This window comes from Micropterus salmoides, unplaced genomic scaffold, assembly GCF_014851395.1.
Source record: "Micropterus salmoides isolate LMB-PRFRI ecotype aquatic unplaced genomic scaffold, ASM1485139v1 Ms_hic_scaffold_9, whole genome shotgun sequence".
Classification (NCBI taxonomy): domain Eukaryota; kingdom Metazoa; phylum Chordata; class Actinopteri; order Centrarchiformes; family Centrarchidae; genus Micropterus; species Micropterus salmoides.
The window spans coordinates 20,498,850-20,520,687 of NW_024044681.1; the positions used below are offsets into that span (position 1 = coordinate 20,498,850).

Below are 21,838 nucleotides of genomic sequence, written 5' to 3' on the forward strand. Positions count from 1 at the left end.
TAAACACTTGCTTTCCTTTCCCTATGCTGTTTCAGGAAATCGGCATGCTCAAATGAACTTCCCTGCCCCTACAGTTACATCTCTAAAGAGATATTAGATCTACGAAGCATTTTGTGACTTATGATTCTTAAATGTAAAGGCTATTGGAGGGGAATCTAGGCTGTAATAAAACTTGGTCTGACTTAATGACTACAGTTAAAGTCCATAAACCTTCTGAGGGTTTAACAGAAATGCAATATATCATAATGGTTTTCAGTGATGTATAAAGGCCTTACATAATGAACTGCTATGTTTTTTTTTATGTTTTTTTTTTTGTTTTTTTTTATTACCTTAGCATGAGACCCTTGTATCTACAGAACTGCGGGTCCTCCCCCTCCCATGGATGTCACCATATTACACCGCCATGTTTCTAGCTGAAAGTGTACATACAGAGCATGTTTTGTCACTGTTCATTTTCATGTAACGTTCTGGCAGTGTAGACACTCATCACCTTAGAAATGTAAGTTCAAAGAATAAGCAGTAAAATGGACTGTGTGAAATCACTCACTATATAGTGAGTTCACCATTTTGTGGTGCTGTCCAGATGTGTAGTGAGAATTATACCTTTTTAATAGTCCATTCAAAAGTATCCCCAAAATGCATTTTGAAAATTGGTGTACAACCGATGATCACTAACCAAACCCTATAGACTATCATGCATTGCGCTGATTTTAAAAAGTCCACCAACTGATTGTCCGATGCCAATGACGTAATTAACTGCACCGAAATAATGATTGGAGTAGTGTCCCGCAGTGTTTTTATTATGTGGGTGAGCTCACTATATAGTCCTTTACAACGCCCTACACAGGGAGTCGTGAATGAGTGGTGATTTCCGACACAGCAGGGGTCGGCAAATAAGTTTTGCATGGGAGCAATCTTTTAATCCATTAGATGGTGGGTGAGAATATAACAAATACTATTTAAACTAATTGTTACAGTGTTTGGTTAGCCCTGTAGATAAAGTGTAGGACTCTCACCCAGAAGGTTGCATGTTTGATCCCTTGTTGGGAGAATTTTTTTTTTCGCCCCTCTGCAACAAATTGATTATGAAGCGGCTGTCTCACAATACAGCATGCGCTGCAGTGTGTGTGTTACGGTGCTTGATCCGCATCCATCAAACTACGGACACTTTTTTATTTCCCCAGTATCTCCAGGGAGAAGAGGAGAATCACGTTTTCTGACGGATTTTTCAGAGGTTTGTCAAACAGGCTACTGACTATTTTTAATGTTGTTCAGAAGTTTTCAAAGTAAAAGCCCTCAATTAAACTCAAAATAAGACATTGCTGCAAAATACGTTCTCACACTTTTATTTTGCAGGCAAAACCACTAAAGAGGAAGTGATGTGAGTAACTGTTGCTGTCTTGACAGATCTATATCTAAAGATTGTAAATTCTAATATTATCTAATATTTACTCTCCATGGAATCACTCTGGGAGTATTTGTCACATTTTTACATGTTTGTTCATTTAACTATTTTAATATGGATGTTTGTCACAAGCACACCAACTCACCAAACAGTAAAAACAAGCAAACCCATAAGGTCAGCTGAGAATCACTGGCTAATTAGCACAGGTGAAATCACTCAGCTTGATTGCTGCACTGGTAACAGAACATGAAGTAAGGTGGTAAGCAGGCAGTCACCAATGAAATCTCATGTTTATCATGGTCTTTAGAGACACTTCAAAATGACTATTGCACTCGATAATAAAAATAAATGTGACAATACATCCCTCAATGTTTTATTTCTTCTCATGAAAGTCAGACTTGAAATTGAGCCAATTCACAAAAGCCACATTTGGAAATACATGAGACATCAGTTATTAAATAAATCAAGAGAAAAAAACACGAGACACTACGAAAATAAAAATATTTAAAATAACACATACACTTAAGAATGGAAACAGTTTGATTGTGATTTGAAGAGACTAATAATAAACAATAGATCATAATTCAGATAAATAAACAAAACGTGAATGTAAATTGGTAAAGGTATTTCAAAATGTGTTCTATTTCTAAATAAGTTGGTGTTTGTCACTACAGGACTAAGTTAATGACCACAGGTGTTTTGAGTTTGAATAATTTGGACCAACCAATCAGGAGAAATCACAGCCTACCATGTGGGTATAAAAGCTGTAGGTACAAAACAAGGCTTTTAGGCCCATATGGTATTGTGTTGCTGGCGCAGCTAAGTCACACCACTTCTGCCCAACGTGAGCAAACTATGGCAGCTGCAGGGCTTCAGATCTTGGCCATCTTTCTGGCAGCCATTGGCTTTGTGGGGGACATTGTCATCTGCGCCTTGCCCATGTGGAAGGTGTCTGCTTTCATTGGGAACAACATTGTGACAGCGCAGACCTTCTGGGAGGGCCTGTGGATGAACTGTGTGATGCAGAGCACCGGACAGATGCAGTGCAAGGTCTACGACTCCATGCTGGCTCTACCCCAGGACTTGCAGGCAGCCCGTGCCCTGGTTGTGATCTCGATCTTGGTTGTCTTCATGGGAATCCTGCTTGCTGTCGCAGGGGGAAAGTGCACCAACTGCATTGACGATGAAGAGGCCAAGAGCAAGGTAGCAATCATTGCGGGCGTGCTCTTCATCGTTGGAGGTATCCTGTGCCTGATCCCTGTGTCCTGGTCAGCTAACACTATCATCAGGGACTTCTACAACCCCCTTTTGACCGACGGACAGAGGCGGGAGCTCGGCGCATCGCTGTTCATCGGTTGGGGAACAGCAGGACTCCTGCTTATTGGCGGGGCGCTTCTCTGCTGTCAGTGTCCACAGCGTAAGGATAGCGGATACTCTGTCAAATATTGTGCCCCACGCTCAGCAGCCAGTGGTGCTTATGTCTAAAATGCCTGTCTTTTTTTAGTGTGCATCCTTCTCTTGCAACAGGAAACTGGACTGAAGTCTTATATATCTTAATGCTCTTAAATGTGTGATTTCAAGGTGTCTTAATGACTTATTTAATAAATTCATATGATCACTAGGTTTTTGTGTTATTGCATGTTCTGCAGTGAATTTGAGTATCTTTGACAAAGTGCTAATTTTTTGGGTAGACTATTTTCTTGACTATCCGCTGGAGTAGAAGTGTTCATGTCTAAACTTGACTTCAAACAGTAACTACACTAACTTTCTCTTTCTTTTAAAAAAAAAAAATATATCTCTCTGAGGGTGAACAATGGACTATAGAACTGGAACTTAACCGTGGTTAAATTCCCAACGCTTAATACAGTTTCAATAAATTGTGTTTTTTTTTTTTTTTTTTTTTGCTTTTAGCGCGGTAAACCTCATCAAGCATCAACCAAAGCAGAGACGAAGTCACCAGTTTCGCATGCGCAACATGCAGCGTGGGTTTGTTTTGGGTCAGTGACAACATGGCGGGAGGTAGTGACAGCGCTCCAGAGATTTTTTTTTTTTTTTTTTTTTTCTGAATGTCGGAAGTGTGATCGTATTTTGTTTTAGAAGTGCTGAAGGAACATCGAGTCGCTGCGATAGGGTGCAACACTTCGTACCACCAGTGCGACTGCAGGTGAGTTAACTTTTAGCTCAATGCATGATGTGGGAACTCTGGAAAGAAGGACCGTATCCTGGTTTGTGTGACTAGTTAGTGGGTTGTTACCTAACGATACTGTTAAAACACTAACGTTAATTCTGCTGTTGGCGTCGTGTCTTCAGACTCCATTTGCTAAGTCTGTGCCCTCTGCACACTTTATTCCGTTTAGTCTCCGAACCAACATTTGGTTCACTTAAAATCCGAGTTCAGGTGAAACGCTGACTCCTACCTAATAGACTCCTGTAATGTCCTGTGTCCGTTGGGCTCTCACAAGACTCATTTGTATTTAAATTGTGCATTGGGCTTATTTCATTTTAAGGCACATTTGATAAGATTTAGTCTACTTAAGGTATTGGGGGGGGTATCTAAACATAATGCTGCTAATTTTATTTGTGGTTTTCAATATTACACTGAAATGGTTTCATTGTGTGTTTCAGTACTCTTTAAACATTTTTTAGTACATTTAAACACTGCAATAATACTGATAACGTAATTTGGTCACTATAATTGTGATGTAAAATGTTCATACCATTTGATCATTAGAACAAACTTCAGTCTTTAAACACTTTACCTTTTATTTTAATATATAATAAAGAAAATACATTTTGACCTACACTGGCTAAACACATCTGCTCATTGTTCTTAAATACTTTCTCAACACTTTCTTTTAAAACAAATCAAACAGGTTAAGCTTTAGTGATGTGTTGGTTGCATTAGAGTAGACAAACCACTTCAAGATTATGTGGCAAAATGATCTTGGTGGAAAAAAAATCATTTTTGTTCTGTCAATTTAGTTTGGTTAATATTGGATTATATATATTTTTAGTCTGTGGTTTAACAGTGCCCTTATTTTGAAATAAAGGCAACCTGAGTGAAGAGTTGTGATTCACTGACTTCATCTTGAGTGAATGATGACATATGTACAATGAATATGGGAAATGTGAAGAGTCTTTGGTAATTAGACCCCATCCTGATTATGTTGTTTTTAAAGGGGGTGGTGAGGACATAGTGGTACAGGAACCCACCCCCAGATTGTAAAGCTAAATAGTGACTACGTGACTGGCTGTAATGACCTTAGCAAAATCTGACGGGAAGGAATTACGGGTCTTTAAAGTGAGCTGGATCTTATGGCTCCGTTCCACTTCTGCTGGTCACTGCCCTTACATTAGCTTGTCAAACAATGAGCTGTAAGAACTAAATATGCAAGATTCTTTATCTGCGATACACTGAAATATATTCTGTCATATTGATTGTTTAAAAGTGTGATGTGTCAAGAATAACTATCCTAGTTGTAGAACAAAAACAACCAGCCTAATGAAAATTTAATAGTATGGCTAATAAATATTTACCCAACTTTATACAGACAGCATCTGTAAATTTCAATTAGGTGCAATTTGTTCATTTTCATGCTTTCCTTTTCTGTAGGGAGGGGGGCAAAATCATGTCAGCCTGCTCCTGTCGTTCACTTAAAAGAGCTCATAGAGCCGACTCGTTCACAACCAACGCATCACTAGGCAGGAAGAGAGTGAGACTGTATGAGAGAAAGAGCTGCGAATGACAGAAGCATGAAGATAGACTTCCTGGCTGAACTCACGCTGAGCTTTGTCATAGTAGGAAAAGCAAAAGGTGTTACAAATAAAATCAACAGTGGCTCCTTGTTATTCATGTGTCCCAGTAAGTCATGGGGTGTGACAGTAGGGCAGCATGCACAATAACAGGACACTGAAACTGAAGCAACAAAATGGAAGTCAGCATTTATAAAATGTATTATTTACACCTGCGCACCTGACATTTCAAAACTTCTCTATAGTACTCTGGAATGGCTGGCGTGGCACTGTGGCTGCAGGCATGAATCAGACTAAACTTTAGAGAAAAGGTTTTAGAAAAGGTTGAAGCAGAATAACTGTTGGCTTTTTTCATTATTCATGATGACAGTAACTGTAGAAAATTCCAAACTCAAGGTATTCTTATAAGTGGTTTAGAGATTAAAAAATGTACTCCAGTAAGTCAGTGTGTACAGGAAGTTTTTTTCTTTAACTGTTAGAAAGTTCATGCATTCATAGATGTTAAGAGCCTTCTCCTCCTATTTATTCAAAGTGACCAGGAATCAGGACAAGCAGGAAACCTGATCCTCAGAGTCCCCTCCCTGTGGCAGCGCACACCAGTAGTGCAAAACCTTAAAGCAAAACACAACCAGCAGCTTTTAAAGCCGAGTGAAAGCTTGTAGTAAAAATAATCTTCAGCTCAACTGAAAGTGGATTGGAAGTGTTGCTGTCTCTGACTTTGTGGCAAACTTAAAAACCTGCCTTGGATTTGTTTTTTTTTATTTGGCAAAATGTGGACACAGATAGCTGGTGTGTGTTTGGCAATCCTCGGCTTACTCGGCACCATCCTAATCTGTGGACTGCCCATGTGGCAGATGTCAGCCTTTATTGGGGCAAACATCGTCACTGCTCAGGTCTACTGGAGAGGTTTATGGATGAATTGTGTGATCCAGAGCACAGGCCATTCGCAGTGTTTGCCCTACCAATCCCTTCTGGCTTTACCAAAGGAACTTCAGATTTCCATGGTTCTGATCTGCGTCTCCATCGCTGTCAGCGTAGTGGCAATCGGACTCACTTTGGTCGGGGTCCGCTGCACCAACTTCTGTCGGCACAACTGGCGTTCCAAAGCTAATTATGGCAGGGCTGGAGCTGCGATGTTTATATTAGCAGGCCTTGTGTGTCTTGTTCCAGTCAGCTGGTCTGCTTACACCATCATCACAGGATTCTACAACCCCCTGACTGCACCTGGTGGTAGTGGAGAGCTTGGGCCTTGCATATATGTGGGCTGGATTTCTGGAGTTCTGCAGGTCATTGGAGGAGGGGTTTTGTGTAGCACCTATGGATGCTGCTGACGAGGAGAAGAGGCAGAGGAAGACAGTACACGATGCCCTCTACCAATTACATACTGTAGTTGAAAAAACAGTAATATCTTTACTGTGATGGACTTTCTTCGTTTCAGTCTTTCATTAAAGCTCCAAGTTCAACCATAGTTAATTGCACTACATTGAGATTTTACAACAGATCAGTTCAAGATCTGTGTAAATCATAGTAAGTTGCATGAACAAAGGTCTAGTTGAGATAATATTTGTATAATGTAAAAAGAAAATCTATGTTTAATGCAGAGTGATGTGATGACAGAGTTAATTGTTTTAATATGTAGGATTGCATAAATTATAAAATGCTGCAAGAAAAAAATCTGTTTTTAATTGGTGTCTTGTTTTGTCATTTTGTGTATTTTAGTAATTTCAGAAACAACTTCCCAGAACCTAAAACAATAAAGCAAATAAATCAGCTTAATAAAAAGTTATTACTCATCATCACACATGCACACCAGTTGTGAAAGATGTTGGATTGTACTGGAAACAGCTAAAATGTCTCTGATATCTGATGTTTTCCATCAGTATTAAGTCCATGTTTGTTGAGTTGTTGGGCATGTTTTGCCATGTCCAGTGGAGGAAAATATTTGTATCTTATACCAATAAATTAACTTTGTATTTTTGTACTGAAGTTCTGCATTGTTTGTCTGTCACACTAATATAGTGTATGCACATAATGTCACAGAATGCAGTTACACTCACTAAGTGGCAGAAAGCTTGAATAAGCTAAGACACAGACAACACATCTAAAATGGGAAAGAGCTGGACCACTGGTTCTTTGGTAAGCAGTAAGGATCACTGTCGGGTCTGATTGCCTTTAATTTGAGCAAATAATCACTTGTTTTACTCCCAGTTTGCTAAACGCAACCATGGTAACAGATGTTTTGCTACTCAGTCCGGCGTGTTCCGGAAGGGGAAGTGAACGCAACCCTCTATAAACACTAGTACACAGTTAGTTAGTACTGCTAATTTTAACATATTACAAATCTCCATGAATGCCCGTAACAACTGAAACTGATTGGAAACTGTTGCATTTAGCATATTTAGGACCAAACACATGGGCGACAGAAGTGTGTTTTCCACATCAGCCATTTCACTGTGTATAAAAGCCTGAAAAACTTGATTTGGTTGTAGCTCAGAGGTGTATATTTAGTCTCTGGGTCACATGTCAATAACCTATCTCTGTTGATCTTTGTGTCATCTGACTAAACACAACAGCTAATGAAAGCAACTTACTCTTTATTTAGAGACAAGTCTAGAAATATCCGATCTGTAGAGGAATATTAAAGATTGGGGGACTGGCAATGGTTCTGATGGCTATTTTAGAAGTGCACGTGGAGGTAGCACTTTACATTACAGCTCAGTAATAACATAGTGGGGTAATAGTTTGATAATAAAGAGGTAATAAGTAATACCATGTAATTACCAAAGTAATAACCAGGTAATAACTTGGTATTAACAATGGAAATGTATTATAGTAATATTTTGGTTACAATATGATAACCTTCTAACAATAAAATGGTTATATAAAAATTGGGAATCCATCCTCCTTTATGCTCCAAACATTCCCTTTTGTTTCAAGGTAATACTGTACAAATAATTTCATTAATCCTGTGACGTGTTACCTGGAAATGTCACGCTCTGCCGGTTGGCCATCCTTTGTGTTTGCTTTTGAGTTTGGTATCTGCCTTGGTATGTTGAGTTTTGGGTTCTGTCCTGTCTAGTGTCCAGTATCTGTTATATAATCTGCTTGTCATGTCTAGTCTCTCTGTTTTCCTCTGCTCTCTCTCTCTCTCTCTCTCTCTGCCTCGTTAGTCTCATGTCTGTCACCGTTAGTGCTCGTTAGTCCCTGTGTGTGTGTGTGTGTGTGTATATATACCTGGTGTTTCTGTCTTGTCCTTGTCCGGTCATTGTTCATGTTACCCCCCAGTCTGTCGTGTGTGAACTCTCTGCCTGTAACCAGCCTTGCTTGTCTTGTCTTGTCTCGTCTCGTTTCCTCTCCCTGTACCTTTGGATTTCAGTTATTCAGCCACTCACCTGTAAGTGTGCTCGCTTTTGTTTGTTTATTAAAACCCTTCGTGTACCATACCTGCCCCGCTCTGTGTCCTGCGTTTGGGTTCTCCAACCTGCCTCCACACCACGATCGTGACAGGAAACACCTATAGTTTCTGTGTAATAACCATTAATCAGGGCTGAAAAATGACACCCAAAACAACTGCCAAAAATGAAAGTGACTGACAGCCATCTTGCAGAAGCAAGCAGCTCTTCCAAGCAGAGTGTAAAAAAAGAGCCATAGCAACTTGAAGTTAGCTAAACAGTGAAATTCAGGCTAACATTGGCGCTACACTGAGTGAACCAAAATCACTAATGGTTATCTAAGATACTGAGGTGATTATCAGAATTATCTGAGACACTGTATACAAAAACTAACAATAAATACTATTAGCAATATGTACAAAGCTAACTGTGAAAGGTGAATGGTAGAGTTGCCAGGAAATAAACAGACCTGCAGTTAATAAAACGGATATGCGTCACACTACATTGTGCAAGTAGCATGAAATATTGTGTTTATAGTAATATTGTGAAAACATATATCTTTATCACCTCATTATTATCAGGTTATTACCCTAATTGTCGCCATCTTACAATTTCTTAATCCAAATATTGTACTGATATAACCATTTTATTGTTAAAAGTTTAGGATATTGTTACCAAAATATTAATGTAATATTACTAAATACTTTGCCATCTTTAAATGTGTTTCTCCATTTTTCCCTTTGTTTTTGGCCCCTAATTACCTTGTTACATTAATTTTAGTCTAATACCCAGATATATCAATTGTTAATACCAAGGTTTTACCTGGTTGTTACTTTGGTAATTACATGGTATTACTTTATTATTACTTCTTTATCAAACTATTACCCCACTGTTATCACGTTATTACCGAGCTGTAATTTAAAGTGGTACCCATGTGGACAACTGTCAATACAAACTGCTTTCTTCCAGACTGCTCTCTCATCCTGCGTCAGCCTCCCCTGCAGCTCCTGTTGGTCAGCTGTGGGTGTTAGTGGTAAGTCCGACGTAGACACACCATTTCAAAGCTGTTAATCATTGCCAAACAGAAGAGTACCTGAGGTTGCTAATAATAATGATAGAATTTGTGAGCTGTGCCCTATAGGGGCCTCTGTGTGCATCTCTGAAACTCTGATCTCCTTACTTCTAGTGTTGACACGCATCGGTGAGGTGAAATTTCTTCACAAGCCAGTTTCAACTTCAGCAGAAAACGTATCCTCTGAGAAATCAATAAAAACCACTAACTGCTCTTGTGTCTCTCTCACTGGAAAATGACTCTCAGCAATACACATTGCCTCTTGAAGTAGATAAACAAAGCTTCAGCATGGTGTCTGGTAGAAGACAGATTTTGGGTTTGGTCCTGGCCATCAGTGGCTTCCTGGGGACCATCATAATCTGCCTTCTCCCCACCTGGAAAGTCACAACCTTCAGTACTTTTGGCATTGCTACTGTGATCTGGGAGGGTTTGTGGATGGACTGTGTGACCTATAGTACAGACAAGAGGAAATGCAAAGTCTATGACTCTTTGCATGCTTTTCCTGAAGACCTGCAGGCTGCCAGAGCATTCATCATCGTCGCCATTATCGCTGGGCTCTTAGGTATCCTTCTTGACGTGGTGGTGGGGAAGTACACCAAATTAGTGGAGGATGAAAGGCAAAAGAACAAAGTGGCCATCACTTCTGGAGTCATCGTCATGCTTGCAGGCCTCATGGTGCTGATCCCCATCTGTTGGACTACTAACGACATTCGTCATTTCGACAACGCTATCATGGTCGACTATTTTCACAGAAAGGAGCTGGGGGCCTCGCTCTATATTGGCTGGGGCTGTGCGGCGCTGCTGATCATGGGTGGGAGCCTCCTCTGCAGCAACTGTCCCCCCCCAGATGAGAACGGCTATGATGTGAGGTACTCCAAGGCTCGTTCTATAGAGAGCAGCACTGCCTACATATTAGTATAAGAGATAAGACAAAAGACTACTTCTCGATTAAAATAGTTGAATATTAATTATGTGATTGATTCACATTTTGTCTTTTGATCTGACTCTTTTTTCCCTGTATTACATGCCATTAAAATGTGGGTTGTCCAGGGCTGGACTGGGGCATTTTTGGCCCAGGTGGCTTACCACAATCGGTCTGACACCCCTCCCTACACCACCTACTCCCCCTACACCATTGTTGCAGTACCCTTAAATATGTACTGTAATATTCTCCCAAACAACTATAAATTTGGGAAGGAAGTGCTGTGGATAAATGTACCAGTTACAAGTGGATCAGTGTATTTATTTTACTGACTCACTGTTGATCAAATGTGGCCATGGAAAACACAGCTCATACTTAAATAGAAGTACTAGTAATTGTCAAAAAAAAAAACTAGAAGTCACAATATCATTTTAATATTTTATTAGTTCCAGAATTCCCTGACAAAGCTGTACAGTTTCAACAAGAACATACTGAGAATGAGCAAAAAGCTGTTTTGGATGAAAATAAACAGGATGAAATGAAAATGTTTTTCCTAATACATAAGCATTCATTCATTTTAGCACAGTAGGCTTCAGGTGTTGTATAATAGGCCATATTATATAGTCACATCTTTATAAAGGGAACCTAATAAGCCTAATAATCTAAATTAATTTATCATGGTACATATGGACCTAGGTCACTCACAACAGTGTTTGCTTAGCCCGTGTAAAGCTAACAAAATAACATCACCTAGTCAGACAGTTAGCTAGTTGCAACTTCATTAAGGAACTATATGCTGGCTACAAAAACAATGCCAAATAGCTTATGCTACGCTATTTGACATTGTCTGACTGAGTACTCACTAGCAGTAGGTGATGGTCTCATTTTTGAGAGCGTAATGATTTTGACGGGCAGTTGGCACCTTAGCCTTTGCTCATCAGTGTATGAATGTGGATGATTGTGATGTAGTGTAAAGGCGCTTTGAGTGGTTGGAAAGACTAAACCTTAATTTTACAAATAAATAAAATCACAACAACACAACAGAAAATTAGCAATCATATTCATAATCACTGTTTTTCATTCACAGTCACAAAAGACTGCATCCTGGCTTCATAATCATTTTTGTTTAGAGAAACTCTGCTTCAACACAGTGACTCATCTGAATGAAAGTCAACTCTCATAGGTCTCATCACACAGGTGGTGCTGTGTGGAGCTGACCTCCCTCTGCTGGGAGAAGGACAAAAGGGAATTTTGCCTCTAGTATCGTTTGGCAGTGTGATCACTCTGGAAGTCATGTGTTCTGTGTGGGAACCATTGCAAAGCTATTAATCTTTGCCAAACAGAGAGTACCTGGGTATTTACATTCATTGTGAATGACTGTCACATATTTCAGTGATACTGTCAGAAATTAGATATTTTTTACTGATTTAAGAAGTGATTAAATTTTGTCTTTAAATGTTAATTGAATAATAACTCACAACTGGATGTTTGAAAAAGTGTTTATTTCATTTTAGCTTTATCAAAATAAAGTAAAAACATACTGAAACATAATTGGCATAATTAGTACCCTTACGCAAATACTGCATGTGTCTTTCTTACTGGTAAATGATTTCAAACATTGTTTGAAATTTACAGAACAATAATGCTTATGGGTTGATGAGAAACATAGTTTGTCTCTGTGGTGTGTCCTTATAGGGGCCTCTGCGTGCAAATCTGAAACGCCACTGTCCTTTCTAATAGTGTTGACAGTGGATGCGTCAGGTGAAATTTCTTCACAAACCTGTTTAAAATTTACCAACGACATCAGCAGAAACTCCTCCTCTGAGGAAACAGTAAAAACCGCTAACTGATCTTTTGTCTCTCTCACTGGTAAATGACTCCAGCTCTCAGCAACACACAGTTGTACCTCTTTGAAAAGATCAACAAAGCTTCAGCATGGTTTCAGGTGGAAGACAGATTCTGGGATTGGCCATGGCCATCATCGGCTTTCTGGGGAGCATCATAATCTGCGCTCTCCCCACCTGGAAAGTCACAGCTTTCATTGGAGCCAACATTGTCACTGCTCAGGTGATCTGGGAGGGTTTGTGGATGAACTGTGTGACCCAGAGTACAGGCCAGATGCAATGCAAAGTCTATGACTCTCTCCTCGCCTTACCTGAGGACCTCCAGGCTTCCAGAGCATTCGTCATCATTGCCGTCATCACTGGGCTCTTTGGGATCCTTCTTGGCGTGGTCGGGGGCAAGTGCACCAACTTTGTACAGGACGAAAGGCAAAAGATCAAAGTGGCCATCACTTCTGGAGTCATCTTCATCCTCGCAGGCCTCATGGTGCTGATCCCCGTCTGCTGGACCACCAACACAGTCGTTCGTGATTTCTACAACCCTGTCTTGGTCGACGCTCAGAGGAGGGAGCTCGGGGCCTCGATCTACATTGGCTTTGCATGCGCAGGGCTGCTGATCATGGGTGGGGCTCTCCTCTGCAGCAACTGTCCGCCTAGAGATGAGAACGACTATGATGTGACGTACTCTAAGGCTCGCTCTATACAGAGCAGCAAGGCCTACGTTTAGATCTTCAGGCGGAAGCAGAGGAGGGACAGTCTGTTGGAAAGAGATATGACAAAGAGTTTGTGAAAGAAAAATGCAGAATGGGAACGAGTATGTCTATAATGTGTTATCTATATCTATAAAGTAGATGTGAACTTTTACAGTATGAGTGTGTAACTCAATCATGTGTTTTAATTTAAAAAAACATCCTTAGGAATTATATGTTGTAGAATGTTTAGATTTTCTATGTGTACATAAAATGTTTTTGTATTTTGCACAATTACAGACTCTTTAACATACTTCTCCTTATATTTTTTAAATATATGTTGTTTAGTTGCACATGTTCAGACACTCTTTATAATAAATTATAAATTAAAAAAACTTCTATATATGAAATTTATTAATGTGAAATCCGCCTATGTAGTTGCTGTTGGGGCTAATACTATTTCTCGATCAAACTAGTTAAATATTGATGATTATGTGATTGATTCACATCTGTTTGAATTGAATATTCTTCTGATTTTGCGTGATTGATGTTTTTCTCTGTATTATTGCACGTCATTAAAATTTAGGTTGTTTGTGAGCATGTGAGATTGCATACCTCTTGAGACTTTTCCATCTTGTCATAGTGGTTTAGCTACACAGCAGCGGGGATGACAAAAGCCATATAACTCGATGAACAGTGAATCTGGTTTTTCAAGCGCACAGGAAAGAATCTATACGAACAGGTTGTGTGACAATGTGTCCTTCGTACCAAAGAAACATTGCTAAACAAACAAAGACACTGAACTGTAACCTTGTGTGTATTTTTTGAGTTTGAATGTGTGTATGTATTTTCTCCTTTTGTCTTATAAGACTGATCAGGTTTGTAAATGTTTGCATTAGAGAAAGAGATGTCAAGAAAATAAAAAACAATGTTAATAAATGACAAGACTCTGGTAAACAGGTAAACTCTGCTGCACTCGACTCTTTTTGCTTATAGGTTGTGTTTCCATTGATAATAATGGTGACTTTTATTTTAAAAAAGTGGTGTCCTCTAGAGTATATAGATTAAAACGTACACAATTATGCGAAAATGAAAATTTAGTTTGACATAATGTGGGGAAAAAAAGGAATCCACATAAAAAGGATCCCTTTGAACTTTACAAGGACAGCAAGATTAAAAATGATTTTGACTTTTGATAAAAATTATTGTAGGTAATGTGTGTTTGTGTGTGTGTGCGCACATGTGTGTGGAGAGGGGGTTTTGCATGTTTCAAACAGGTTTTCATGCGCGGTAGCTGCTGCTAGACTGAAACTGGTTTTCTCCCAGGAGATTGTGGTTCACATCATTCTCCATTGTTACACCAATCCATTCTGTTGACACGCATAACTCGCATGAACAAATGCAATGCCAGAGAATGTGTGTACAAACACACACATTGAGTTCACACATGTATTAACTTTTGAATCAAATCAGATTTAGAAAGACGGTATGTGACAAGAGAAAGGATGCAGCGCCTCATGAGTGTTTATCGTATAAACAAGTTTAATCTTCAGAGGGATTTCATTCTTTCTGCTTTATCCAAAGCTTACTGTTTACAGAATAATATCATATGGAGGTAATGAGGGAGGGAGTAGATGATGTCACAGCCTCTCTCTTCCTCTCTGTTTTTCTGTGAACCTACCCTTTCTTTTCCCTACAGTAGGTGTGGTGCATCTACACTAATCAGTAGCGCACAGGCAGCCACTCAGGTGACAGTACAGAAAGAACACTCAGGTAGAGAAACCAAGAGAGAACAGACAGAGAGAGAGAGAGAGAAGGGGAGGGAGAGGACAGCAGTTATACAAGGATACAAAGGAGGAGGGGGAGAAAGAGGGAAAGTAGGCTGGGGCTGAATTGAGACACCTGGAGTCAAGTAAAAGCTACTGGACAGACAGGGCTCTGTATCCCAGGGACAGATATTTCACAACAATTCAATTGCAACTGCGGCTTGCTAGAAGAACTCACATTTTGAGAAAGACTGACACAGAAAAGCTCACAGAAAGATACAAGAGAAGAAAAGAGTGACCGGAGGGACCAGGAGGACAGAGGAGACAACAGAGGAGAATAAAAAGATCACAGCACTTTTCAAAGGTCTGTGAGGATTTCTTGAGCAGTTTCAGGGATCTTCCCTCCATCTCTGCATCATGGCCTCCATGGGGATGCAGCTGCTGGCCAGCGCCCTGTCCCTCCTGGGTTGGGCAGGGATCATCATCAGCTGCATAATGCCCATGTGGCGGGTCACAGCCTTCGTGGGAACCACCATTATCACCTCCCAGACAATCTGGGAGGGCATCTGGATGAACTGTTGGGTTGAGAGCACAGGGCACATCCAGTGCAAACCTTATGAGTCTGTCCTTGCTCTGACCACAGACCTGCAGGCTGCCAGGTCTCTAACTGTCCTAGCCATCGCTACAGGCGGCGCAGGCCTCTTTCTGGCCTTCATTGGAGGGAAGTGCACTCGCTTTTTGGATAAGGAAGGAGGCGGGGCTAAGGGTAAGGTGGCTATAGCAGCGGGGGCAGTGTTGATTGCCACAGGGCTGCTGTGTTTGATTCCCACATCGTGGGTGGCCGGGGCCCTGGTGAGGAATTTCTACAGCGCCTCCACCGATGCTCAGCGGAGGGAGATTGGAGCCTCTCTCTATATTGGGTGGGGAGCAGCCATCCTGCTTATTTTAGGAGGGGGTTTGTTCATCAGTTCAGCACGCCCCTTCAAATTCCATGATGAAGAAAAGAGCCCCTCTGTCCGCTACCTGGTGGTCCGCTCCACCCCTGGGTCCAACAGATCAAGTCCTCATCACAGCAGAGCACCATCAGCAAGGTCTCAGTCTGTCGGAGCTGTGTTTCCCAGCTCTCAAAGCTACGATGGCGCATCAACAAAATCCCAGCTGTACACAAGACCCCCCTGGGAGGGCAGACCTGAGCAGGGCTCAGGGCAGGAGTCAGAAAGATCATGGGTACCATCAACAAAGTCTCAGATGAAAAGACTGGGGTCGGCAAAATCTGAAGACAGTGAGACGCCGTCTCAGCTGATATCAGTCAAGAGTGAGACTGAGGAAGCATCCTCAAATCCGAGATCATACATATAATATGCGCACACATACATAAACACATGCAAATACAACACATATACTGTATTTATGTACTTACATTACAGCGTGTTGAAAGTGCAGATGTTTTGATGAAGATGTCTGAAGACTGACTGACTGAAAGAACAGTTTGCAGGTTCAAGGTCAATACCAATATTCTAAGGATAATCAAGGAGAGACCTTCACTTTGTTTTGGATATAAAAGCCGACCTAGAGTTGGCTTTCATCGTATTGGACAGGTAAACTAATATTATTGCAAAGCAAGTTAAATATATTGTAATTTTGTGTTTTAGTTGGCTTAATTTAAATAACGTTAGCTTGACGGCTAATGCCGACCAATTGCTAACATTATCCCTTGCAAAATACTAGCCGGTAGTTGTATGGCTTGCTACATTTATTATGTACATAACATGACATACATATTATGTAAAAGTGTTGATTTCAGCCTGCAAAAAAATATGTAACAATTCAAAGCAAATGTACAATAATTTGTTTCTAAAACCAATAGTGATGCAAAGCAGGGGCAGCCAACTAGATTACCATGGATCTGGCGTTATTTGCTTCGTAACATTCAATTTAAATTAATTGTCGTTTTTATCGATACTCAGACACACAGCTTCTTCGCCGGTCTCAGTCACCATAATTTACATGACCCACACAATGTACAATAATGCAGCATCACGGTCCAGGACAGCAACACAGTGAAAGACCCATCACTACAGCAACATTACTTATAACGGGCTAACTATTATACTAAAGTGTGGCAATGCAATCTCATTTAAAATATTCAGTAGCTTACTAAGACTGACTTGGACTTGGGAATGTAGTGGTTGCAATCTGAAACCTCATCGCTAGAAGCCACTGAAAACTACATTGCCCCTTTAAACAATAACTTTAATTGATTTTCAAATGTTAATTTTAAACATTTAGGCTAATTGAAAACATTGTAAAAACAAATTTTTCAACCATTCAGTTTGTTGTCGAGTAACATTTAAAGATACAATCCATTGTGAGGAGAAAGGAACATCAGTGAAAGTACAGTTAAAAGACCATTGATGTTGAACATACACATTTTTTGTCTACTTCACAGTATAATCTGTATAATCTGTATACAAAAATGTAAACTATACATGCTTATCATGCTTGTCATTGTAATGAACTTTACTATGCAGCTAGTGTATTGATGCTGCATGTAGACTGCAAAATCCCATATTTTGATTTAAAAAGAAAAAGTATTTCTAATTCAAGTAATATTCTAACATATGTCTTATTAAAAGTACTAATCACTTACATTTTGGTTACAAATGAGTACTTATCAAAAACAGGAGAAGAAATATGCAAAAAATGTTATCTAAGTTTTTTGCAACTTCTGGGATCAGCAGGCACATATCACACATTTGCTTTGATAACTCAATATTGACAAATCTGACTGGCTTTCGATAATAGTATACTTTATACTTTATGTAACATACAGCTTCATTGGAAGAAACATCACACAGCAAAACATTATGAGTGTTTTTATTTGACTCAGAAGTTGCAAGTGGGCTCATATGATACGAGGGCTCAATGGGTATAGTTACTCTAAGTATAGTTAACTTTATACTCCACCATATTGTTTTCATCAAATGACTGGTGGATGGAATGGTGTGGACAACAGTCATCAATATGCTTGACAATAGCAGTTATGTTATTTACACTAAAACTGAACTTAAAACCAAATAGAGAAACAAACTAAATCCAGGTGAAAATGAAGTATGCTATTGTCTTCTTTTTACAAAATTGAACATTGTTGGTATTTATTTTTGAGTTTGATGTGTAAATGTGAGGTGCCTATTGACTTTTGTTTCTCACTGTTTACGTGCACTTAATCAGGATGAAGGATGAATCCATGTGCATTAAGAAATGTACCCTCAGCTTGTTTCTGCTGGACATACAGCAACCTGAATGCAACATGAGTAATGAAGCACCTTGTAGCAGCTAGATATTTTGAATTGATAGCATTACAACTTTATTTTTTAAAAGTTGGCTCTATGGCCATGAAAAACACTTGTAAATAAAAATGGTCCGTTTTTGTTTTACATCAGCAGCAAAATTCAACAGCGGTTCCTGTAAAGATTTTGCTTTTGCTTTTTGTCACAACTGTGAAATGTGATTTTATGTTTATTTTATTAGGACAGGTATTATTGACAGATATTTGTACATTTACTTTTAAATAAATGAATGTAAATTGATCAAGCAGGTCATGGCCTTTCCCCCCCACTTTTCTAAATGTATTAAACACGCTAACATGGCAGACATGAGCTGAAAAGAGCATTTCCTTTAAAGTTTGCATCGTCCCCCTGGACTGTCAGTCCTCCTCCTGGACATTCATATCAACAGGACAAACTGGTTTGACAGAGAGTGTGGTTACAGCAAAGGTGTGCAGTGTTAGAGGAGGGTGGTGCCTTTGCAATTGATTCAAACTTAGTTTCAGTGAGTCATGTTTATGGAACATGTGTTGTTTTGGTTTTGCTTATTCAAATATGCGGTAGCATCATTACCTAGTCATAATCAAATGCTGCCAGTTGTCCAAAATGCGAAATATAGCGTACAAGTTTTACTTTAGAGAAGACTTTGTTATGGTTAGATATGGCATACAATTATATAAGTGAGGAAGGAATTACAAACATTCTAACTTCACTCCAATTACAACACAACTGAGAGTCTGGTGAAATGTGTTTTCATTAAAACACCGCAGGAAATCTCACTGGATGGATGCTTCCTCATCCAGAGCAGTCTATAAAGAAACTACATCAGAAGGTGCACTGTATGTACTTTTATGGCTACATTATTCCATCAAATGGATTTGTTCTTAATGTTTTGTGTAACATTTTGTAGCCAACATGTATTCCCTAAAAGTCTGCCAGACGTGTTCGATACATGGTAGATTTAAAACAAGGTTCTGTGGGTTTGAACAATGTTTGGCTGCACAGCATAACTGAACCACTTGTAGGCCACTTTGGCACAGAATTCATGCTCATATCATAGTCTTGTCAAACACTGCCATCTCATGGTTAGTGGTGCACATAAACAGATTGCATTTTGTAGCCAACATGTTTTCCCTAAAAATTCACCAGACGTGTTTTGTATTGTTGGTAGATTAAAAGAAAGTTCTGTAGGTTTGTGGTATGAAACTTGTATCAGTGACACTAGTAGGCTACGATGTCTTATGCTGTATTGTATCTCATCCTGACTTCACTTCTCATATTGAATCTTTGTAGCCTACTTTTGAAGCACTGCAGGTAGTGCATGTACTATGTAGCCTACTGTATGTTTTATTTTATATGTTAAATTTTGTGTCCAAACTGCGAACTGTTTTCCTCCGATAAAATGCTCTGAGGAGACCTACAAGTACCTCCAGGGGCGTTGCTAGACATAAAGCTCTAACGGGGCACAGACCCCTCATTCCCCATGTAAATTTTTGATTTATGATTTTGATTTAGTTTTGATTTAAGTATATGAGATGTGTCAGTATGTGCCTTACCAGCTTCCCTTGCTTAGCCTATTAATGTTGGCACTGTTGGAAAGGGCTTTGAACGGAGCATTCGCACACATACCATATGTCACAACCTAAGAAAAATTCTACTACGGGGCCCTCCTACCTGACTTGTGAGCCTCATAAACAATTAGCCATTGCTACACAGTCACACCTGACACTGCAGTCCTCTCAACTCTCCTTTAAAACAGCCTGCCTCTGTAATAAGCCTAAATGGAAACCTCTTTTAGAAAAAAACTGTGCTAGTTTGAATGTACTTCTGCGCACTAACTCAGTCCTCATAAAGTCTGTTAAGACTGATGCTGGCAATACAGCTCTGGTTGTGCTGGTACTGGCTGAGGCTGCCTGTATTTCACCTGGGTCACCTGAATTGAGTCTGTGCTAGTGCTGTATTTGGATCAACTGTGCTTGTAGTGGCTTATGATCCAGCATCTACTTTACTGACAAATTTAAGCGTAGCACCTGTAAATTATAGATAATAACACTAGATATTAATGTTATCAGCTGCTTCAGGCCCATTCAAACTGGCTCCTCCAGGTTTCCTTTGATACATTTTCAAAGGTAAAATACTATTTATATAACTTGACTGAATGAGTGATGTTTATTATTTACTGAGAGATGTGCACCCATATTGCCCAGTCTACCCAACTTATCAACAGTTTGATTGTCAATATATTTGTATATATTTGGACATGATGGTGGAGCTAACGGCCGTGTGTGGAGCTAGCTAGCTTGCTTAGCTAGGTGCATCTGTAATTCACGTTAACTGTCATTTTAACAGTGCTGACAATTTTGTCTAGCGAACACCAGGCTTAAAACTAAATGTACTCACCAGAGAAAGTAAACAGCCAACGCCTAATAACCTTTTTCAACGGCGCTGGTTAAATTTACACAGTGCCGTGGGTACGAGTCCCTCTAGCCTGATTGACAGGTCGCCATGGTAACGACTTGTCAATCATAGATAATCCCGCCCCGAAGCACACTCTGCTTTATGGTCTATTTTAAAATAAATGGGACCGCAATTTACTAAATGAACATCATTTTGTATTGAAGAAGACATAAAACCATAAACTCATCAGGAAAGTGTTTACTGAGGTAATTATTCAGGTGAGAAGTAGGGCCATTTTACCATTATTTCTAATGGAGCCAGACTTCTTTTTGCAACCAGAAGAGTCGTCCACTGCTGGCCGTTCAATAGAATGCAGGTTTAAGAGACTTCCGCGTTTGCATCAGATCACTGACTGGAAGCCAGTATCTTTTCCGTGCAGCAGTTTAATCGTTGCCAGTCAGCGTTTATCAAACGTGATAAATAGTTGTATTTCACTCTAATATTGTTCAGTCACAGTCTGGCAAGCAACCAAGACTAAAACAGACCAGACTAGAAGTGCTGCTCAGCTGGGTTAGCAAGACAGACAGACAGAGAGAGATTCACTGCAGCTACACATGCAGTTTACAAGACTGCTGTTCCCAAACGTCACTGTCTTTGTGTTATTTTCTCTTCTTGTGCACAGAAGGATAGTCCCTCTTTGTTCTCTCATCAACATTGACATGTTAATTTTACGACGTTTCATATCGTTAACGTGCCGTTTCACATTAACCAATAATTTTATTTTGAAAGTGTAACCAGATGTTGCATATATTGCTAACTTGACTGGGCTGTACAGATGTTGCTAATTGTTGCTAATTTGACCGCGGAGCCCTACACACCCAAAAAACGACAACAAGGAGTCATGACAGTTTTAATTCTGGGGCACAGCACATGGATACAAGGGCATGTGCCCCAGTAAAAAGTGACTCCTATGGGTACCTCACTTTTTGCTGCTAGGGGGTAATAATTCCCTGTTGTCTGCATTTAAAATGATGTTTGTGAACCAGGTTTCACTAGTGACCAGAACATCTGTGTCTTTTTCATTTATGGAATCACTGATAGTATCTTATTTGGACACATTCTGTTGGAGCAGACCCTCATCCACTTATGGGACGATCTGAACCTTGAGGTATGCATTTGAGCCGTCCTCATATAGAGGGTTTGTACCAAAATTAAGTTATTTTGGTTTCTGCCTCTTGAGATATCCATTATCCTTCATGGCTTCTTATTTCATAT

General features: G+C 39.8%; 4 protein-coding genes across 5 annotated transcripts; all 4 read left to right on the plus strand.

The window, feature by feature from the left end:
* Positions 1–2,210: 2,210 nt before the first annotated feature.
* LOC119894930 (claudin-like protein ZF-A89) lies at positions 2,211–3,024 on the plus strand. Its single transcript, XM_038707644.1, has one exon. It carries the CDS (start codon positions 2,261–2,263, stop codon positions 2,888–2,890), a length of 630 nt encoding a protein of 209 aa, XP_038563572.1. The 5' UTR covers positions 2,211–2,260; the 3' UTR covers positions 2,891–3,024.
* A 94-nt stretch (positions 3,025–3,118) lies between these two features.
* Positions 3,119–12,287, plus strand: LOC119894931 (claudin-4-like). Of its 2 annotated transcripts, XM_038707645.1 has the most exons (3): positions 3,119–3,569; positions 9,520–9,583; positions 9,737–12,287. In XM_038707645.1, the coding sequence occupies exon 3, from the start codon at positions 9,911–9,913 to the stop codon at positions 10,541–10,543; it is 633 nt and encodes a 210-aa protein (XP_038563573.1). In that variant the 5' UTR covers positions 3,119–3,569; positions 9,520–9,583; positions 9,737–9,910; the 3' UTR covers positions 10,544–12,287. The 2 variants fall into 2 exon arrangements, with proteins under 2 accessions (XP_038563573.1, XP_038563574.1); XM_038707646.1 differs by lacking the exons at positions 9,520–9,583; positions 9,737–12,287 and adding an exon at positions 5,691–7,888.
* A 93-nt stretch (positions 12,288–12,380) lies between these two features.
* LOC119894932 (claudin-4-like) lies at positions 12,381–14,039 on the plus strand. The gene has a single exon (XM_038707647.1). It carries the CDS (start codon positions 12,480–12,482, stop codon positions 13,110–13,112), a length of 633 nt encoding a protein of 210 aa, XP_038563575.1. The 5' UTR covers positions 12,381–12,479; the 3' UTR covers positions 13,113–14,039.
* Positions 14,040–14,781: 742 nt separating this feature from the next.
* Positions 14,782–18,430, plus strand: LOC119894933 (claudin-4-like). The gene has a single exon (XM_038707648.1). The coding sequence runs from the start codon at positions 15,258–15,260 to the stop codon at positions 16,197–16,199; it is 942 nt and encodes a 313-aa protein (XP_038563576.1). The 5' UTR covers positions 14,782–15,257; the 3' UTR covers positions 16,200–18,430.
* The last annotated feature ends 3,408 nt before the right edge of the window (positions 18,431–21,838 follow it).

Excerpts from the sequence above, each read along its gene's own strand:
- LOC119894930 (XM_038707644.1), top strand. The coding sequence starts at position 2,261 with ATGGCAGCTGCAGGGCTTCAGATCTTGGCCATCTTTCTGGCAGCCATT.
- LOC119894931 (XM_038707645.1), top strand. The coding sequence starts at position 9,911 with ATGGTGTCTGGTAGAAGACAGATTTTGGGTTTGGTCCTGGCCATCAGT.
- LOC119894932 (XM_038707647.1), top strand. The coding sequence starts at position 12,480 with ATGGTTTCAGGTGGAAGACAGATTCTGGGATTGGCCATGGCCATCATC.
- LOC119894933 (XM_038707648.1), top strand. The coding sequence starts at position 15,258 with ATGGCCTCCATGGGGATGCAGCTGCTGGCCAGCGCCCTGTCCCTCCTG.